Source organism: Rhinatrema bivittatum, chromosome 12 (genome assembly GCF_901001135.1).
Source record: "Rhinatrema bivittatum chromosome 12, aRhiBiv1.1, whole genome shotgun sequence".
Taxonomy (NCBI): domain Eukaryota; kingdom Metazoa; phylum Chordata; class Amphibia; order Gymnophiona; family Rhinatrematidae; genus Rhinatrema; species Rhinatrema bivittatum.
The window spans coordinates 51,120,144-51,140,852 of NC_042626.1; the positions used below are offsets into that span (position 1 = coordinate 51,120,144).

The window sequence follows — 20,709 nt, forward strand, 5'->3', positions numbered from 1 at the left end:
CTTTGCAACAGGTCTCCTATATCCCTGCAGTGCTAGTTGCTTCAGCATTCCTGCTTCCTTTGCAGGTTTCTGCCCACCCCTGGTCTGTTCTTATGTAGTCTTGATCTTGGTCCTTCCCCTGTTTCCCAGTTCTGCCTCTCCTCCCCTCTTCATTGTCTGTGTCCTCTGACTTGATTCTGTCTGGACCTCAGATCAGACTTGGATTTTGTCTTACCTTGTATTGGACCTAGACTTCACCTTGATTTCTGCCTGCCCTGACCTTGGTTTTGATCTAGATCAGACTCACCTCATTGCCTGCCTCCGTTAAAATTGAGTCACCAACTGAATCTCACCAACACTTTCATACCAAGCCAAGAAAAGTCCTGCCGACTACTAGAATCTGCAGGCTCATCCCACGTGAGAGGTGGATGGATAGGCAGCAGACCTAATCTGTGTGGCGTGTTAGCCACTGCCAATTAAGCCCTATCTTGTACTAGCACAAAATAGGCTGTGCCAGCTTAAGAGCGGCTCAAGTGCTCACTTTCTCCAGTTGCAACACAGGCTCACCATGATTAGTTTCAATTCTTCCAAGTCACCGCCATTAAATACTGTTGCTGGCACAAGTATCTTCCCATCATCTTCTTCAGTACACAACGAAGCAAAGAATTTAGTCTTTCCGCTAATGCTTCATCTTCCACAAGTGCCCCTTTAACCTCTATCATCTGATCAGTCCAGTCGACTACCTCACTGGCTTCCTGCTGCGGATATATTTTATATTCTGCTTTTCAGCACTTCAGAGCAGATTACATTCAGATACTGTAGTTATTTCTCTACCCCAGAGCGCTCACATTCTACGTTTGTACTTGAGGAAACAGAGGGGAAAGTGACTTGCCCTGGTCTCCCTGCTTCAAAGCCTACTGGTCTAAGCACTAGGCTACTCCTCCATTCCTAAAATATACAAAATGTACCTGTTGTATATTTACAATAGTTTTAGTATGAGGTTTTGCCTTTACAGCCAGCTTCTTTTCAAAATCTTTTTGCATATCTTATCAATGTTTTATATCCAACTTGCCAATACCTATGCTTTTTCCTATCTTCTTCCATTGGATTCTTTTCCAGTTTTGAAAAGGTATTTTTACTAAAATAGCCTCTTTCAACCTCACCCAAGCCAGCATTCATTTGGTCTTCCTTCTACCTTTTCTAGTGCTGGAATACATCTAGTCTGGACTTCCAAGATGTTTGTTTTTTTAAACCCTGTTCCTGCCTCAGTCTCAGCCACACCTTGAAACTCCAGAGCTCTGCATGCTTGGGGGGGGGGGGGTCCTGCATGTGGAACAGGGAGCATGTCAGAGAATGCTACCCTGGAGGTTCTGCATTTAAGCTTTCAACCTAAGAGCCTAAATTTGGCTTCCAGAACCTCCCTGCCACATTTTCCTATGTCATTGGTGCCCACATGTACCAAGAGAGCTGGCTCCTCCCCAGCATTGTCTAAATTCCTATTTGGGTGATGCACAAGGTCTGCCACCTTCATATCAGCCAGGCAAGTTTCCAAGCGATCCTCATGTCCATCAGCTATCTACATTCTTAATGACCGAATCATCAGCTATGAGAGTCAACCTAACCTCTTCTTCCTGGGCACAAGTCCTTGGAGACCCATCCTTGGCATGAGAGCATAATGCAGCACCTGAAGAGCAGGTCCTAGCTACTTAGGATCATTTCCTGCTACACCAAGTTGATGTCTCCATCCAGGTGACCTTGCTCCCCTAAGGCACCAAAGGAACTGCCAGACTGAAGTTGGGACCAGTGGAGGGGGGGGGGGGGGGGAGAGGGGAATCACCCATGAAAAGTGTAACACATCAAACATACGGGCCGATGCAATACAGTGCACTCAGCTAGCCTACCAGGTAACATTCTAATGGACATGCTAAATAACCCCCGATGCAAAATGGGGATTTGGAGTCCAAAATGTGTGTCCAACAGAGCACATAGCTAATAGCGCTCATCACATGCAAATTCCATGTAGATGAGGCCTATTAGCTATTACCCTACAATGCCAAAAGTTGCTGTGGGGCCAAGGTGCCCATTTTAACACGGCAAATTTAATGCCTGTCCAGGAGCTGGCATTATAGCATGCCGCATTCAAGAGCTCATGGGGAAAAAAAAATCCTGCTTTCTGCGATTCCTCCTATTAATATCGTCACAATACTGAGGAACCACAAAGAATCATGCTACTGTGGATTTAGTCTATGCCACCCCCCCCCCCCCCCCACCCCACCCCAAATTGATCCACCTTATTGCAATACGGCCAGATTTTCAGAGTCCTATGCGTGCAAATTCCAGCCTTTACGCGAATAAGTGCTGGGCCGGGACAGCGCCATTGATAAACTAATCAGTCCTGCTTTCTGTGGTTCTTCATAAGGACAACCACAGAAAGCAACAGCCCCAGGGTGGGGCCCACTTGGAACCCCTGCCTGCAGTAAGTGAGGGAGTGAATACATTAAAGTGTTGGGAACTTAAATTTATTCACTCCTCCACTCACTGCTGATTGGTCCATTCACTGTCACATGTCAGTGACAGGACCAATCCCCTTTCAGGACAGACTTCTGAAAGGAGTCTAGTCTCTTCACTGACACTTGGGAACAGCCCTGCCGGGGGTGGGGAGGGAGCTCTGGCCAGGCTGCTGCAGGCGCATAGCCACTCTACTGGGCACCCAATGCAGTGCACTAGGGATGCACAAATTACCCACTGCACATCCCTTATAGTGCGGCAGCTCATTTGTCTATTGCATTGAGCGCCCAGGAGAGGTGGATGTGCGTGCCCAGTTTGAACGCACTTTTTTTTTTTTTTTTTTTTACACACAAAGATATTGCATTGTCCTGATACTGTTCTAACAGAAAACACAACACATGGCCTTCGCAGTGACCTGCTCTCCGAGCACAGCTGGGAGAAGACGACAAAGGGATCTTTGTTTCAGCTGTCGGTGATTCACACCAGTGACTTTCATGGAAAGATAAAAAAATACTGATACAAAAAATGCACCAGACAAGAGAAACTTGAACGACCCTGCTAGAAGACTATAATCAGTTTATTATTTTACTTTGGCTCAGAAGAAGATCAGAAATGCAAGCATAGAATTGTCGTCATAAAAAGATGACTCATCTGACTTTCTAGAAATAAAATGTTGCTCTTCGCATACTCCCCTGCATGGCAGAGGAAATCAGATTTTCAACCTGAAACTCATGGTAGCCAAAGTCCAGAGGCAACAGGCCCTCTATCCCTGTGCCTGTCCCCTGAGCATTTGAGTCCTAAAGGTTAGGGCTGTTCAGCTTGAAGAAGAGACGGCTGAGTGGGGATATGATAGAGGTCTTTAAGATCATGAGAGGTCTTGAACGAGTAGATGTGAATCGGTTATTTACGCTTTCAGATAATAGAAAGACTAGGGGGCACTCCATGAAGTTAGCAAGTAGCACATTTAAAACTAAATTGGAGAAAACTCTTTCGCTCAATGCACAATTAAGCTCTGGAATTTGTTGCCAGAGGATGTGGTTAGTGCAGTTAGTGTAGCTGGGTTTAAAAAAGGTTTGGATAAGTTCTTGGCAAAGTCTATTAACTGCTATTAATCAAGCTGACTTAGGGAATAGCCACTGCTATTACTGGCATCAGTAGCATGGGATCTACTTAGTGTTTGGGTACTTGCCAGGTTCTTATGGCCTGGATTGGCTACGGTTGCAAACAGGATGCTGGGCTTGCTGGACCCTTGGTCTGACCCAGTATAGCAATTTCTTATGTTTTTATGCTCCATATCCCTATCTCATTCCACCAAATCACACAGTCCCTTCCATTGTTCATACTCTGAATACGCCACACAATATAGTAGACCAAAAATGAGATGATTCCATGCACAGAAGCATCATCCAGGGCCAGGCTCACCTGCTCATAAAGAAAGGTGAATTCTACGCTGTGCTGGGGCACCTCCTCAGTATCCAGGAAACAATATACTTTAAAGCACAGTCTCCAAGGACAGTCACAAACTCTCTCAGCACCTGAAAGGCTAGGAAAAAAAAATAAAAACAAAAAACATGATGTAAATCAAATCAAAAAAGTGTAGAAATCAGAAAGCAGGGAGGGAAAAGGCCTACACAGACCTCACCTCCAAACTAGTGAACCTTTGGCTTTTGGGACATCATGCTGATAAAGTTCCCAGATTTTCCATTTCTAAAAACAAGTTTTACTAAAAGCTCCTGGCCCTCCAGCATTTTGCTATCTTGCTCTAGTGCTTGAAAAATTGTGCATTTTGTTTTTTTCTAGGTCATGCTGCAAGGGTGACTTGATTTCTGTCAATTTCTGGTTCTGGAGCGCTGTAGACTCCCATGTAGCAGATGGAGACACATCAGCTCTGACCATGAGCTCAATTAAGCATACCCTGAACAGGTAAGTTATCCTAAACCAGTGTCTCCCAACCCAAGCACAGAACCTCCTCCACCAGCAGGGTCTGCTTCTCAGGATATCTGCTCACTGAACACACACTGCAGACCCAATATATTTATTTATTTATTTATTTAAGTTTTTTTATATACCAACATTCAAGACAGTAGTCCCATCATGCTGGTTCACAAGAAACAGGGGTGCAATTATAATAAAACTTTACAATTTGAACAATAGTGCAGAAAAGCAGTTACATATAACAAGGAAATCAATAACTTGGAGTGAGAAGGAAAATGAAGATCAGATAATTATATATATGTATAAATAACATTGTATAAATAACATTGTAAGAGGTGGCTATTAGCGCTATTACTAGCGAAGCGTGTTGCTTGATGGGAGTTAAAGAATGTTATATGCAGTTCACAAATGTGTAAATATGAAAAAAAAAAAATTAGATATATTTGGGATATTAAAAAAATACACAAGATTTAGGAATAAGATCAAGAGAGGAAACAGACTGGTTGATAATTGAAAGCATCCAGTCCCATGTTTTGAGCTAACATAAAACAGCTATTGAAAAGTGGAGACGATGAGCGGTATACGATTAGGTGTAAACCATAAAGAGTGGTATAGCGCTATGTGAGTTCATGGAACCTTGTCTTAGATTTTTCAATGATTGTGACACTTGGTAGAGCCGACATGCCTCTCCTCCCTTCCGAAAACCTTCTGGAAGGAGTTGCCAATACAATCTTTTGAATTCCAAGCTTCTGAATTGAAGTTCTCTGCAGGGCTCCATTACCTTCTTTACACACCCAGGTTACAGCATTCACAGTTACAATTTTGGGCTTTGTCCCTCCCGACGCAGCCCTTGTGGCGAAACACGGTCCATGTCAGGGGACCGAAAGATTTATCTGCAAGCAATTGTTTAATAAAGAAGGATATCTTGATCTAATTAAGCTTCAATCATTGAAAAATCTTTATGGTTTGAGCTAACATAACACAGGTGAGTCAGCACAATCTTCTCCTATAATTTACTTTTGAGACTGGTTTTCATCCTTTTATTTCTCTACCTTATTTACTTTTCCTTTTTGTGCCTCTCTCTGAATGGTTCTCGTTACAAAAAGAGGAAGTGCGAGAGCTGTGCCCCAGCTGTAACAGACGCAGCAGCTCAGCAGTTGCTCCCTGGGAGCAAGGATGCAGAGCTTGGAGAAGGCCAACAGGATCTCTTTCAGGTGGGCAGCAACTTAACAAAAAAAAAACCAAAACACACACACACACGCAGAAGACAGAGGTATTTACTTTTCAAACCTGGTGAGAATGTCTGCCACGATGGTCGTCTTGCCCACTGCCTGCTCTTGCTGGCTATTCTGCTCGTACAGAGCAAAGACATTGCGGCTGAGCCCCAAGCCGAGCTCCGCAATCATTTTCTTCACCACCTAACAAGCGAGACAGGACAGCTGGTGAGGGGGAGCGTAATGGGGCTGCACGGGACGACTTGCTCTCACACAGTCTCCCTCACGCGCGCACTCACCTCCTCTGCCGTGGTGTGCGAATTGATGGGAACTTGGCAGGAGCCGGCTCCTGGATAGTGGACCGTGCACAGCATCTCCTGGCGGTGGATCAGCACCAGGATCTCCTCCCAGGATGGCACACACTCCCGCAGAGTGGTCTTCTCCAGCGACTGGGAGATGAATGCGGAATACTTGTCTATCTCTGTGTTTGGAAAGCTAACTTGTGATCTGGAGGGATGGAGACAGGGTAGGAGAGCGCAAAGTGTTACTCACCGACACCTTAATGTGACGTCTGCCAGCTCCGCAACGTTTAAGATCGAATCTTTTCTATCATGCCAGCTGTGAGGACATTCCAGAGCCTGCTATTTTACCAACAACTAGGGATATTTCTTAGCGTTTTTTTTTGGTAAAGCTGGATTTTTATTTTTTGCAAGTTGCAGCTTCTTTTTTTCTTTACCTGAACACAGGAATTATGCAACGATGATTAGCTTTGAGCCTAGAGAGGTCCCTTCTTCAGAAAGGAATTCCTGCCTTGGATTACTGGGTTAATAAAAGGTGTCACATGACCTACAGAAAATTCTATCATCTACACCACTGCAATTCGTGAACTTTGCACTGCAGACCTGGCCACGGCTGTTGCAGCATCCTGCCCTGCCAAAACACCAGTAAGGACAGCACGGCTGAGCAAGATAGACCGACAAAGCCTGGGCTCATCCAGGATGCTAAAATTACCAGGCTGAATACTATTTTACAAGGGGGGAGGGAAGAAGAGAAATCAACTTGTATTAGGAACAGGGGATGATTGGGGCAGAAATAGAAGGAAGTTCCAGAGGGCGGGATTTTCACATTAACACCTTTCCACCCTGTCTCTACCTCATGCCCCTTGGCTCTGATTTTTTTGGGTCTATTTTTAGATCGGATCTGTTTCCCTTCAGACTAAGTGGAGCCAGTTATTTAAAAACCGCTCTGCCCAAACTACCTTTTGTGTTCTAGGTGAAGGTTTGAGCAGTTTCACGTTTAGAAATGCCTTTAAATACCCCCGCCCTCAAAAAAATAAACTTAATTTCAGATTATTCCGTTAACTCAGATTCTCCTATCGGCTGTATAGAGGCACTAAAACTACAACACAAAGATTTGAGAGTCAAGTACTGCATTTCTGCCAAGAAAAAGGTAGCCAAGAAATGCAATTTCAACTGCAGAATCACCAACTGGAAAACAGCTGCAATCAAAAGCAGCCAATTGCAAAGCTGTGGCCATGCTATATCCTAGCACGTTAGGCTTTTTATTTAATGAACTGAGGAGTATCAGAAATTAGAATGCACACTGGGTTTATTCCACACACAAAACCCCCTGGCACTCAGTTCCTATTTTTCAAAGTGTTTCATGCTATCTGGTAGCGGGCTCAGACTTCTGTAACCACTGTCGTAGAGCTCCAACATGCCCACGCAACCCTTAATATTAAAACAGGACCAGCCGGAATGCTAGGACAATGTTAAGTTCTTTAAAAAAATCCTCGCTCAGCAGATGTGTGCAGCTGTTTCTGAAGCACTACAGCTGGACAGGATACTGTTTGCATGAAAGGGGTTCTATAAAAAGCCAAACTCAGGAGGCCTTTTCCATTAGGTGGGAAAATCCCTAAAGGCCACAACACTGCAAGAAAAGAAAAAAAAAACCCCACCCTTGACCCCTACTAGCAGAGGTGGTAGCAACTAAAACAGTGACCACATCCAGGCATGCTTGGGGCAGACACAGTAAGGGCAAAGGCCAGGAATATGGTCTGTCACGGGGGCCACAGGGCAGTCTTTGCCTACAAGCACCACAATGAACAATCCTAGATTGAAATTTACAGAATATAAAAGTTTTAATTAATAAGTCTTCCTATATTCCTACTGACTCAGCTGGCATTGTGCTCTTTTCCAGGTTTTATCTGTCTCTGCTTTTGGTGTTAGCCTCACTCACCTCTTGAGGTGGAAATAGAGAAAACGGAGCACCGGGGGGCTGGGGAGAAAGGTGCAGCTCATGCAGGTGAGCAGCTGCCAGCAACGCAGACTCTCCTGCCCGTTCGGGCCAGGTGCTTCCGTGGTCTGCTTGATCAGCTGGCAGTAGATTTCATCCCGGAGCAGCCGCAGGTCCAGGCCCGTCTGCAGCACTCCCTGGATTATGGGCACGGGGTCCCGTGCCGTCTCCAGCTGCTGCAAGGAGTTGAAGATCTTCACCGCCTCATCACGCAGTGCCGTGTAACCTTTCACGCTGGGGACTGAATAGAGAGAAGACTTGCTATAGAAAGTTCATAAAAAAAATTTAAAAAATGGCAATGTCAAAAAAAAAAAAAAAAAAAGTCAGATAGCTGTGAGGGTTTTCAAAGTGGAGGACAGCAATTTCAGCCTTATCTGGTTGTAGCTGAAATGTTTTTGGGGTTTTTTTTCTCCTCTGGTGGGCTAGATTTAAGCCTACAGTGTCCACGCTCAGGGATAGCCAGCTAGCTTCTTCTCTCCACTTTATGTAGGTTTTTAAAACTAGGTGACTGTTTTAAGCCACTCAGTTTGGCTGTATTTTCAGATGTCTGGTCTAGCTGGCTCCCTTCAGGAGTTAGCCAGCTCACCCACTTTGAAAATGCGCATAGGCACCAGAGGTCTCCTTCTCCAAATAAAGATGCACCTGCAGAGGAGAGGGGGGAAGTTCTCCATGCTCCTGAACATGCAATCATAAATATATCTTTAATTCATTTGTATTTTGGTCTGATAAAGAGACATCGCAACTGGCAAAGAGTACGGTTTGGTACAGCAGCAGTATGGCTTGCTAGAACTCTGCATTACACAGAGGAGGGAAAGAAGGAGAGAGTGCAAAGTAAAAGGAGAAAGCACGACTGGATTCCAGATGGAAGGAAGAAAGCCAGACACTAAAACTGCCTCAACGGGCAGGACACACACACGTGGACACCAAAGCTCAAGATCACCCTCTAAACCAAGGCATTCCCAGCGATATGCAGGGGCGGATTCCCGATGACGACTGACCCGGGGATTCGCCGCCCGGGCCGGCCCAGGAGATACCACGTGGTCTGCCGAGCACGGCTCTTGTCACGGCCACGCTCGGCAGACCATGTGACTAGAGCGATCGGCCCACCGGGGGATGCCCGATCCCCCGATAGGCCAATCCGCCCCTGGCTATATGTACAGTACAGAAAATGTATTCTCATTTAGAAAGAGAATACATTTAGCTATTAGGAAAATATTCTTTCCTCTCCATTTCTGAAAGCAAAAAAAAAAAAAAAAAAATTTGAAAAAAAGACAAGGCCAGTGTGAGGCTGGGTGCAGCTGAATAAGCCCCTGGTGTCTTCCTCCTCCCTAGTGGGGCCATATGGAGACATTCAGATACCTCAGAATGCATAAATATACAAAAGCATTGTTCAATGAACAGAGTGTTCTAGAACAAGAGACATATCATGAGTTTCTTGAAGGGGATGGACCAACAGTAGGAAATTTTCATCATTGAGAGGGTACAAAATGACCCCCTGTGGAAGGCAGTGGAGGAAATATTAAGCTGTCAGTATTCACAAAAGGATCCAGGCAGCCAGCTAGCTCAAAGCTTTGAAAGCTGGTCTGGCACACCAGCTAAAATTTATTTTTTCTAAATTTCACAAGGGTGGCAAAATTTAGCTCATCAATTTCTTGCAGGGCCGGGAGAAAGTTAAAAACTAGGATTTTAAACACTTTCATCCGAACTGCCAGCTAAATCTGGTCACTGTATGAGTAGTCCTAAATCTGACTGGCCAACATAACCTCTGCTAAGTCATTAAAAAAAAGAGTGGGTGGGTGTAGGAATCCTCCAGTTATATTTTAGACCCTGCATTGCCCCCACCCCTCCAGGAGGCTATACTCCCAATCTCCCCGCTAGATTTCAAGTAAACTTTCAGCTGAATATCTTCCAGTTATCTAAACCCCTCAGCCAGGCTCTGAATATTGACTTATGTGAATTTCAGAAAGCCTGGAACAGAAAAGGAGAATACTTAGTAGGCCACTGTTGGAAACAGTATGCTGGGCTTGATGGACCCTTGGTCTGACCCAGTATGGCATGTTCTTATGTAACTCTTTGCTGAAACAAGAGATCGGATAATAGGAGGGTATGCCAACTAGTCGAATTGGTTGGCTGTCTTCCCACCTCCCTTGGGTACCTTATAATTTCTGAAGTGCCAACTGACTTACCGCCCTCTCTTCTCTAAGTAAAATGTCTCCTTTCTGTGACCATGCCCTCTCATACATTTCTGCCTCTATTACCCCTTTCCTCTTTTTCTCCTCTGTCTGGCTAAGATAAAAACACAGCAGAAAAAAGACCACCATGTCCAGCATATAATCAATATTTCCCACTACTGCTGGATGTCTGTGACACTTAACTGAAAATAAAGTTTGCTGGTTGAAGACCCTCCAACATTAAAAGCAGAAAGGAGTGAACATTTTGGCTTTTATTTGCAAAATCTGTATCCCACACTGTCCCCACTAGGTGGTTACAACATGGGATTTAGAAATATTGATAATCACCATAATAGAGTGCATCAGACTTACAACCTTCTCTGCTTCTTGTTGTCTAGACATGCAGTCACAGCTCTAGCAGAGGTAAGGCTCAAGATCTGCTAAGGTCACCAAGGGAACAAGAATCATCTGCTGCTATCCATGATTACTGTGCATGGGATCTGTAACCTCTTCTTAGAGAAACAGGAACTAAACTGGAGCCCGTAATGAATCCTAGCCATTAGCCAGCGAGGAGCATCTCTATGCAATGTGACAAAACCAAGGCCAACAAGGTATAGGCTATCTGGTAACCAAAGACCTAAATATTAAATTACAAAATGGGATTGTCATGTAATGCCTCAGGGCGCAGGGCACAGGGCACGCACCCCCCGCCCCCAACACAAACTCAGGGATAACCCTGTTGCCACTCAAAGAGGGTCCCTGCCCAAGTCCACCTACACTGTTAGCCTCCCACCTGCCAACAGGTTCCAGCTTGCCCCTGGGCCAAGTCCCTGCCTGCAAGCTATTCCCCCAATGGTTTCTAGGGACACTGTGACCCCACACAACCAAGAAGTCAAAAATTTCTTAGACATGCAACCACAGAAAAGATACAGAATATACTGGGATCAATCAATCAGTCCAAGGCAGGCAGCACTAAAACTAATGAGTTTATTAGCAAAAAGTAGGAATTAAAAAAAAAAGATTCAACTTAAGCAGTAGCAGGTAAAACAAGGATTAAAAAGCAAAGGTTAAACACTTTTTCACTGAACTAATCAGTGCCTGGGAAGCGTCAGGAACTGTGCTCGCTGCGGAAGTTGGAGCAAGGTCTCAGCACAGAGATCTGCTTCCTCTATGCTCCCAGCCAAGACTAGAGAAACCCAGCAACTTCAGGACTAGTCTTCTGTCTAAAGGGCCAATCTGGGAACAGGGTACCAACAATGGATATCTGACCAATGACTTTCCGGTCAGTGGCAGAAAGCCATTACTGGGATATCTATGCTGTCCCATTCTGAGTCAAGCTAGCATCCCAAGCCTCTGTTTGAACTGCAGTGTAAAGATCAAACACCACCTGCAGGCCAACTCAGAGAAAAGGCGCTCTCTGGAGTGGGGAACAAAAAAACACTACAAGAAATCACAGTACATATAAAACCCCCATTCTGCTACAGGGATATTGCTGATGCGTGAGTTTAACGCCAATGAAATCCATCAGGCTAGTAGCAGCAGGAATGAGCAAGGGAGCAAAATCTGACAGAAACAAGACCAGTCCTCATCAGGCAGGCCACAGCTATCCCCACTCTGCAGAGATTTTGGCTTAGGATTCAGGGCTGCTTAGGCTGGTTCTGCCGTTGGAACAAAAGCAGGGAGGAAGCTTCACTAAAGAAGCCCGAAGCAGCAGAGAGAGCATCCTCCCCCTCTCATGGGCCCAAGAATAGCACCTCCTCTGTGTCCCACTGCAGACTACTTCCATCCAAACCTTCGGTAGGCTCCTGTTCAGCACTTTTGCTAAGATGTGGAGGGGGTGGGGAAATCAGCTCTGAATTCTCCCAGGCTACTAGACTTGACCCGTGATGAGTAAGCCTGATGAGTAAGCCTCAAGTCAGAATCCGGTTTCCTATGATCACGGACTGCCTGGGATCTCCCCTCGGCTCGTAAGCCCAGTGCAGAGGGCTTTCATCAGAAACGTAAGGGAATGGAGAAAGGCAGCTGACAGCAGCAGAAGAGCAAAAAAGGACTTCCTCATTCCTATAAAAAAATCAGAAATCCCCCATGTTTAAGAAAATCCCTTGAGCCACAGCACAAACAGAGGTTAAAAAAAAAAAAAAAAAAAAAAAAAAAAAAAAGTCTATACATTCCAGTGCACGTCATGGGGCTGAAAAGCAATGCCTAGTTTACTCTGCTCCGTGTTTGTAACGGACACAGGCCTTCATGCACAGCTTAGGCTCTCTTAGTTTCCCAGGTGACCAGAAGACTATCATGGTCAGCCAGGCTTCCACAACGCTGCTGGAGATATCCAGAAACGGTACTGGAATGCTCCCGGTTTGCTGGAGGCTCTAATACATTAGATAAGAGGCTCATGCGTTAAGTATCTTTGAAGAAGTCTCAAAAAAAAAAAAAAATGCAGGTGACTCAGCCAGATACGGGACATACTGGTTTTCTACAACTCCCATCCAGGCTTGTCATCTTGATTTACCTGTTGGGAATCGGGACTACACATTCCAGAATGCTTTGGGTTGGGAGGTAAAGTAAACAGAATCCGTGGAAGAGGTTTAAAATGTCCATTAGATCATGCACCTGGCTGTCTAATCTACACATGAGAGGAACAAGGTCCCTATATCAGGCCAGGTACAAATCCTCTCTGAAGGGAGGTAGAGGAGAAAACGAGGGGGGGAGAAGAGAAGAGGTGACCCTGTTCAGAAGCATCATTCAAATACTATGAAGGTAGGCGCTGACCCCGAAGGTTCAGGGCTGGGACAGTACAGAGTGCTGCCATGTGGGAGCTCCAAGCTCAAATCGCCAAACCTGGCAGCACTAGGCTAGGGTGTCCTAACTGTGCGTGTGCATGCGTACCAGGGTCTGACCGTTGCTGCAATGGCTGGGCTAGAAGGGTGTGGAAGAGAAGAAGTTAACAGAAAATGGGGAAACCCTCTGGATAGCTGTGAATGGAGGTTTGTGGCATGGAAAGATCAGTAGAAGCCTATTCTGACTGAGCCAGAAGCAACTGCTGGGCCCTGGAGAAGGATCCAGTAGCATTTCCAAGTTACACTGGAATCCAGGGCCTGAATTGCTCCTACCTAACCGGATCATATCTGTTTCTCTAGAGGTGGAAACTGCTCCACAAAACATGCACTTCTGAACAGCTCTGCAGCTAACAGGGAAGAGACATTCCCTAAAAGAAGAAAAAGGTTCGTGGGTCCTCTCCTAACCCACTCCTAACAATCCTCTACCAAATGGCAATACCACTGATCCATCAGAACTGAATCCCAAAGCAACAGGACCAAAACAGAGGCACGACTGCATGAGGACTAAGCCGCAAAATCCAAAAAGAAGGGAGAATGAAAAAGACGGAGCTGATCAGTTTTAAAATCTGCAGGAACAGATCATGGACACTGGTGGCAAAATGATCCAAGATATGCAGTGCACAGGTTATAATGAACCTTTACCGCCTTTCTATGCAAAGGGATGGACAAGAGGGCAGTAAAATGAAGGACGTGTGCAGGAAAGATGGCAGGGAGAAGAAACAGGTGAGAGAAAAAGAGAAACAGAGAAAAAGAAATTAAGAAGCCATCAAAATAATGCAGGAGAAGGGAGACAACTTGAGCAGAAAAATTAAACTTGTTTTTAACTTTGGTTTTGCCTCTTGTCTTTTTTTTTTCTTCATAAAGAACATACAGTCTCACCATACATTTGTGAGGGATTTTCAGATAATTAAGCTTAAAATAAATGTGATTCATGGGTGCAGGGCATCTCCTAATTGTGCAAGCTTTCCCATTCTTCGTGAAGACCCTTCTAGAACTCGTGCGAGCTGAGCTTTGATTTGAGCAGTCTTTGCCTCTGAAAGACAACAAGGACTACTTACAGGGTTGGTCCACACCACCATAGGAGAAGGGTAACAGTGGAGCGTAGAGAGGGCTTTTTGTATGCCGCAGGATAGGATTGCGTTTATAGATTTGTTCCACCACTTCTTGGTTTGAGCAGTTTTCCTGGAGAACAGAAGAACAGATGCAGTTGCTGTACATTCAACCATTCCAGGTGCAAAACAGCTGGAATAAACAAACAATCTCAGTAGCTAATAAGCATTTAGATCATAGAAAAGACAGGTTTGGGAGGGACCTCAAGGCTACCATCCAGTTCACATCCCCCCTACAAAAACGGCCTGCTCTTAATCTCCAAACCCCACTTTCCTAAGCAGTTTAACGGTAATGAAATCCTTCTTAAGCTCCAACTTCAATATTCCCTGGTGCAAACTAAACTTGCCTACTTCTTGTCCTGTTCCCCTCCTGTGGAGGTGGAACATGGATCCTCCTCATATATATTTGAACAGTGCCAACAAGTCACCCTTGCAAGCTTCTCTTCCAAAATAAAACCAGACTCCTTCCACCGTGCCTCATGGGCCATCTTTCCATTTCAATTTGTATCCTGTTTTTGTTGAGTGTGTGTCTTACCTTTTTATAATACCCTTTCAAAAGAGACTCCAGAGTGGTGAACAAATTAAAAAAAAACACCAACCAAAAAACAGTAAATATAATGCATGAATACTAACAATATAAAACAAAGTGGCTTGCAACACAGGGGTCTTATTTTCTCTCGTGGGGTCCTCCAGTTTCTCCGCATCCTTCTTGGTAATTGGAAGCCTAAAACCGGATACAGCCTTCTTGACTATGGCCTAACCAACATTCAACAGAGCAGGGGAATTACTCGCAAGTACCTTAGTACTAACCTCAACAATTCAAAAGTCATAGGGCGAGCCCTGCCCCCCCCCCCAATCCCCAGTTAAAGTGCGTTTGTGTAAAGGAAGTGACGGTACACGCAGTTCAGTGCACTGGGAATGATGTTTGTGAGCACACAGAGGAAAGACATACAAGTGATGTAGGAGAGGATGGACTGCAAGACCACCATTACCAGCCCTGAAGGCTATCCCAACAAGAGCTTACAAGAACACAGTTCAGGGGAAGAAACGGTAGCCACATCTGTCCCTTGTCCGATTCTTTTACAGGTTCAACATCTATTTTTTGATTCAGTGTTTGGACTAATACAGAAGTTAAAAATATGTCAAAAAAATAAAGTTACCCCAATATCCCTGATGAGCAGTTGGGTTGGCGTTTCCACAGGTGCTTTGCTGTCGATGACCTTCTGGATAGCGCACACCCAGTGTACGGCTTCATTCAAGTGCTCTGTGAATAACCGGAAGCAATGCTTCCGCCCGTACACAGTGACGTTCCAGTACCCTAAGGAAAAGAGGGAATGAAAGGTTTACTTCTACCCAAAAATAAATAAGGATTCCTGCATGCCTACCAGAGTTGGGAGGTTTTGCTGCCCATGCATTTTATAAGACAACCTCTAACCTGTTTCCTTGTACGTCTGTTTGTCAGGCCATACAACCGAGCAGAGACTGGTGAGCACCAGACTGCCCAGCTGCTTGGCATTCTTCTCGTTGCTGCTGTAGTAATCCAGGGAGTCTTGGTTCAGAACAAACCAGTACTTCTTCAGTCGGATCCAAGGTGTTCTGAACCCTTTCACTTCCCGCTGGAGCCATCCTATAAAACAAAAATCACATATGACTCCTCAACGTCTCGCACTATCGACGTCAAATCCAAAATCTGCAGTACCCAGGAAACGCAAGCCTACCAGAGAGCAGCCCTCAACCAGTTAGCGAAACATCCAATGCTTCTTCCCTTCCAAACTGACTCCATAGTTTATGTACCTTTTCAAAGCAGAAAAGGGACTCAGCTGTTCCTTTAAGAATTATCCTATTCAATGTCATGGTCTATCAAATCCAACACATCTCCAAACAGTTTAGGTTTATTAATGCACAAGCTGCCTCAATCTCAGGGAACTAACGTTTTGGTGCACTTTCATGGCAGAGTTTCTTGGGTGTTCTACTGGGAGACTAGATCCACCTCTGGAAGAATTTAGGAACAGGGAGAAGCTAGGGGTGGGAAAGGGTTAATGTTAAGAGTCTGCTTGGTTCCATGTGAGCTGGGATCATGTTATCTGTTTTATGTAATTCCAGAGAAACTGCTTTCCAAGCTGAAGTTAAAGGAGGTAGGATGGCGCACTTCCAGCTTCTCTGTGGGTTCCAGTGCCTTTTACTGGACCCATCTTAGGTACAATCCAAACGTTTGATTACAAGAGCTTTCACAACCTTGGGGTCCCGCACTCTGGAGAAAGGGGAGCCAGTTTGCTCCAGAACCAAAACTAGGCAATCAGGAGAAGGCCAAGGTCTTTGGACCTCTGGGCTTCTTTCAAATTAACCCATTGTATAATTATGTAAGAACTCTGCCTTTATCTAGAGAAAGTCTAGAGTAAGAGATAAAAAGCAGAGAAACAAGGTGTGTGTGAAATCAGCAGGAACAAGCTTGCCCCAGGTCTTTGCAATAGACCCAACGCTGCTTCAACTGAGAAGGAATGAGAGAATCTCAGGTCTGGCAAAATGCATCAAATTATCCAAAAATAGCAGCAAAGTGCCTTGAACATAGCCTCTGGAGTCTTCCTCGTAAGAAATGGAAGGGGGGGGGGGGAACCAAAAAACCACACACCCTCATCCAGAGGAATATATATATATTTTTTTTATATATAAGCGTTCAGCCCTGCGCAATAGGCCCAAAAGGAAGTATGTTTACTAGATTTAATTAAACTCAACTTTAAATCAAAACAATCTTCTGCTTATCTAATATTGTCACTAAAAATGTCGAAGGTGATGTCCCAAGCATAGTTGAGAGTGTGCGTGTATCAGCATGAAAGGGAGAGCATGCGCACAGCGGGGGTCTGTGTATGACAGAGGGAGTGCACGGGTGTGACTGCAGAGCAGCATGTGAGAGTAGGCAGGCCAGTCCGTGCCGTGTGGAGAGGTAGCAGTGTGCGTGACAGAGAGCAGAGCATGTGAGCCATTCTGGGGCACGTCTAAGGAAAGAGGAGGGAGGGTCACAAAGTGTCACTGAAATGCAGCCCGAGGCCTTGCTGGGCCTGAAGCGGTGCAGACAGAGACACAGTATATAAAACGCAAGCCACACTTAACATGCGAGGTTACCAGATGGCCCTGGATTATCTCATACAGGAAGTCTGTCCAATTTCAGCATTCTGCTTCTCCCACACACTGCTGTAACGTGACATCCCAGGATATGGCGTGAGAAAGGGCACCGGGACCAGCTCTCTTAAAGCACAGATACCTGTCCTGCTGTAATGTGCTGCATACAGTCTTTTCCATATTGAATGTACATGACAATATTAATATTGGACAGTGTGGTGTAAGCGTTTTCCAGTAGAAAACTTCTAGAACAAGAGGTCATGATAGGGGGCTCAGGAGTAACATTAGAAATTGTTTCTTTAATAGTAAAAGCCCATTCAAGGACAGGTAAATACTGTGAAGTGAAGGAAGTGCATAATTGAGATGTGTGGTAGTAGAGAGAGTTCAGGCTGAGCTTGGGTGCTCTGTGTGGTAGCAGAGAGGGGATTGGACAATTCAGAAAGAGAGAGGGGCAGAGCTGGTGAGTATAGACAGAGAAGCAGAACTCCATTTCCATATGTGGCAGTAGACAGTGGACTGGACAATACAGAGAAGGGTGGCGCTGGAGAGTATAGCAAGAGAAAGATGGCACTCAATTTCCATATAGAGCGAGAAGGGTGGAGCTGGACAGTGGATGGATAACACCGGAGCTCAATTTACATATCAGCAATGCAGGTGCAAGGCAACTTTCCTCTTAAATAAATAGTTAGATTGGAAAAGAAGGGGTGCAAACATGGAACAGCTTGCCAGGGGAGGTGGTGTAGGCCAAAACAGTAATAGGATTGAAGAAAGCCTGGGATAAGTACAGAGGATCCTTACGTACAAGGACATGAGCAAAACCTGAGACAGGGTAGGCTCTGCTATATCTGTCGTCATCTCCTGGGTATCCAGGTAAGCAAAAATAGGGTGGCAATAAGCCAGGATCTCCTTATTGTACAGTGCAGATTCTCTTTTTCTTGTTTAAGAGATGTAACAAAATTGCACAACTTTACATTGAAGCAACAACAGTTAACAGTGAAATATAACCTGGTATATATATCTTTTCTTCTTTAAACTGGTTGTCAAAAAGAACAACCACACAAAACACAAGACAAGACACCCATGCATATGTACAAATCACCTAACCAACAGGGTCATTCATCAAAATGCATTATGGTGTAATCGCGGGCATTAGGGCCCTGACGCTTGCGATAACTATCACATCGCGCGGCACGAATGTAAATTTATTCAAATGGGCAGGATTGGGGAGGGATGAATGAAAATGAGGGGCATTATCACACCATGCAATAGTGTAACGCACTCTATTGCACATGTTGAATGCTGGAAATAAACTACACCTTTTTTCCTGCCATTAAGCTGTGTGATATGCCTGAAACGGTATTTGCAATAAATATCACAAATTCTGTTTCGGGCATGGGGGGGTTGGGAGTGGAGTAGAGAGCGCACCTCTGGGGTGGCACACAGACAACTATTTATACCACTATAGGAGGGGCCAGCTAGTAACTTGAGGTGAGGTTTCAGGGCCAGTTTTACAAGCAGAGTGAGACTATCAAACAGCACAGTAGATCTCTGTGAAGATTTGACGTGATTTGGAGTGAGGAAAGTCACAAAAAGATGAGATTTCTACAGCGTTCTCTTGCCCTAGCTTGATAGTACCCTGGTAGAGAGTCCATCAAGCTAGGGCAAGAGAACGCTGTAGAAATCTCATCTTTTTGTGACTTTCCTCACTCCAAATCATGTCAAATCTTCACAGAAGTCTACTGTGTTTGATCGACCCACTCTGTATGTAAAACTGGCCCCAAAACCTCACCTACAGTTACTAGCTGGCCATCCTACAGTGGTATAAATAGTTGACTACTATGAAAGCCTTATAATAAAGAGTCTCTCTCTCGCTCCCTTGTTATCCATGCGATAATTATTGCATTTTCTTGAATCTAGGCCAAGTGTGCATTAGCTCATAGAAAAAGATACTTCTTCAGCAATTAAGCACCTACATAATACTTAAGCTGTTTCCGTTTAAATTTAGCATCGAGTCCTTCTGTCATAGGTTTATACCATATCCGTAGTGGAGGCAGCATATCTTTTTACAAATCTGAAAAATATACATCTTAGCTAATAAAAAAGCAATCTGTACAAACTTCGTAAACCCTTAGACAACAATGCTCAAGTCATCAAACCCAACAACATTTCTCCTTAAAACGGTGGGGGGGGGGGGGGGGGGGGGGGTTTACGGTTAGAATTTTTTATATATTGGACAGCACTGCATCCTAAAAATCATACAACTTAAATGAACAAAGTTATAAGTAAATGTTCCTTTCAATATTTCACACTTGATACATAAATTAGAAGTAGTTATGTCCATACAAAGGCCCTTATTGGTAGCAAAGCTCCTTTGTAATATTTTATATTGCAGGTCCTGAAGTTTAGAGTCAACCTAAATTTTGCACAAGTTCCTAGTTCATCTGGCAGTATTGCAGAAACAGCAGTACCACCAGAACCCTGCTGAAGAGAAAAGCCATACGTTTGCAATAATAGGTATCTTTATATATTAAAAGTATTTATATTCCGTAAGTGCTGGAATTCCAGTACAATTTGGATAAAATATTAAAATAACCAGCAAAACATTGAGGGGGGGGGAACCACACCCCCCCAAACAAGCTCTCATGAAGTATGTTATAAAATTCAGAGCTAAAGCCATCCAAACCAGGTGCTTTAGCTAACTAACTGCTTAATAGTGAAATCCAGCTCAGACTTAGAAATAGGCACATTCAATCTTTTCTATTGGATTCCAGTAAATGAAGTAACCCCACACTGGACAGAAATTGTTCCCTACAAGCATCAGGAATGGATTGCTTTGCGTAAAGTCAACCATAGCAAGTCAGAAGACCTCTCTAATATTTTTCTATCACAGAACAGTGCCATGAGAATCCTGATTGTTGTGAAACATTTTGGTTGCAAACTTTGTGTCAATCTTACCAGGACTTCATTTGCTCTGTTAACATATCAACATTAACCCTAAAACCTTGCATAGTTCTTACAGCGCTTTGATATAATAAACATAGAAATGAAAGAAAATGGTCCATCCAGTCTGCCCAGCAAGCTTCTTATAGTAGAATCTGCTGTGCTGGTTACCACCACGTTTCTCTTAAGGGTATCAAACTGCCGTTCTGTGTAGTTATCCCCAAGCCTTATGATAAACCCATAAAAATCTGCTGCTTTCTTGAAAAAGAGAGTCAGACAATGCAGCTCGACATGCTTTGCCTATGGACTTGGCCATAACAGCAGCCCTGCGATTCAGTTGCTTTCCTAAAGAATCCATGTGCTCTTTATTAGTTGCCACCATAGCCTACAAATGCTGTCTCTTTGCGTTCTGCAACTGTTGCACAATGCCCAAAGTTTCAGCATCCCTGGTTTTGTTTCTCTGAGCCAAATACCAAATCTCCCCTCTCATCACCACCTTTCCTGCTGCCCAAATACTTGTGGGGATTTTTCAAGAGATGTATTAACATTCAAATACTGCTGCTACTTATCTTTCAAAAAGGTCTTAAATGATACATGGCGATAA

The 20,709-nt window shown here is 44.4% G+C and overlaps 1 protein-coding gene across 4 annotated transcripts in view; it reads right to left on the minus strand.

Moving 5' to 3' along the window:
- Nucleotides 1-20,709, minus strand: part of PLEKHH3 (pleckstrin homology, MyTH4 and FERM domain containing H3) — a 105,621-nt gene that overhangs the window by 22,441 nt on the left and 62,471 nt on the right. For 3 of the 4 annotated variants that reach the window (XM_029572719.1, XM_029572722.1, XM_029572723.1), the window contains 7 exons: nt 15,484-15,675; nt 15,209-15,366; nt 13,998-14,121; nt 7,875-8,172; nt 5,936-6,143; nt 5,704-5,840; nt 3,910-4,030 (listed from right to left, as the gene is read on the minus strand). In XM_029572719.1, the coding sequence (XP_029428579.1) occupies nt 3,910-4,030; nt 5,704-5,840; nt 5,936-6,143; nt 7,875-8,172; nt 13,998-14,121; nt 15,209-15,366; nt 15,484-15,675 (1,238 nt within the window). The remainder of the gene's footprint in view (nt 1-3,909; nt 4,031-5,703; nt 5,841-5,935; nt 6,144-7,874; nt 8,173-13,997; nt 14,122-15,208; nt 15,367-15,483; nt 15,676-20,709) is intronic. The other variant, XM_029572720.1, reaches the window with a different exon arrangement.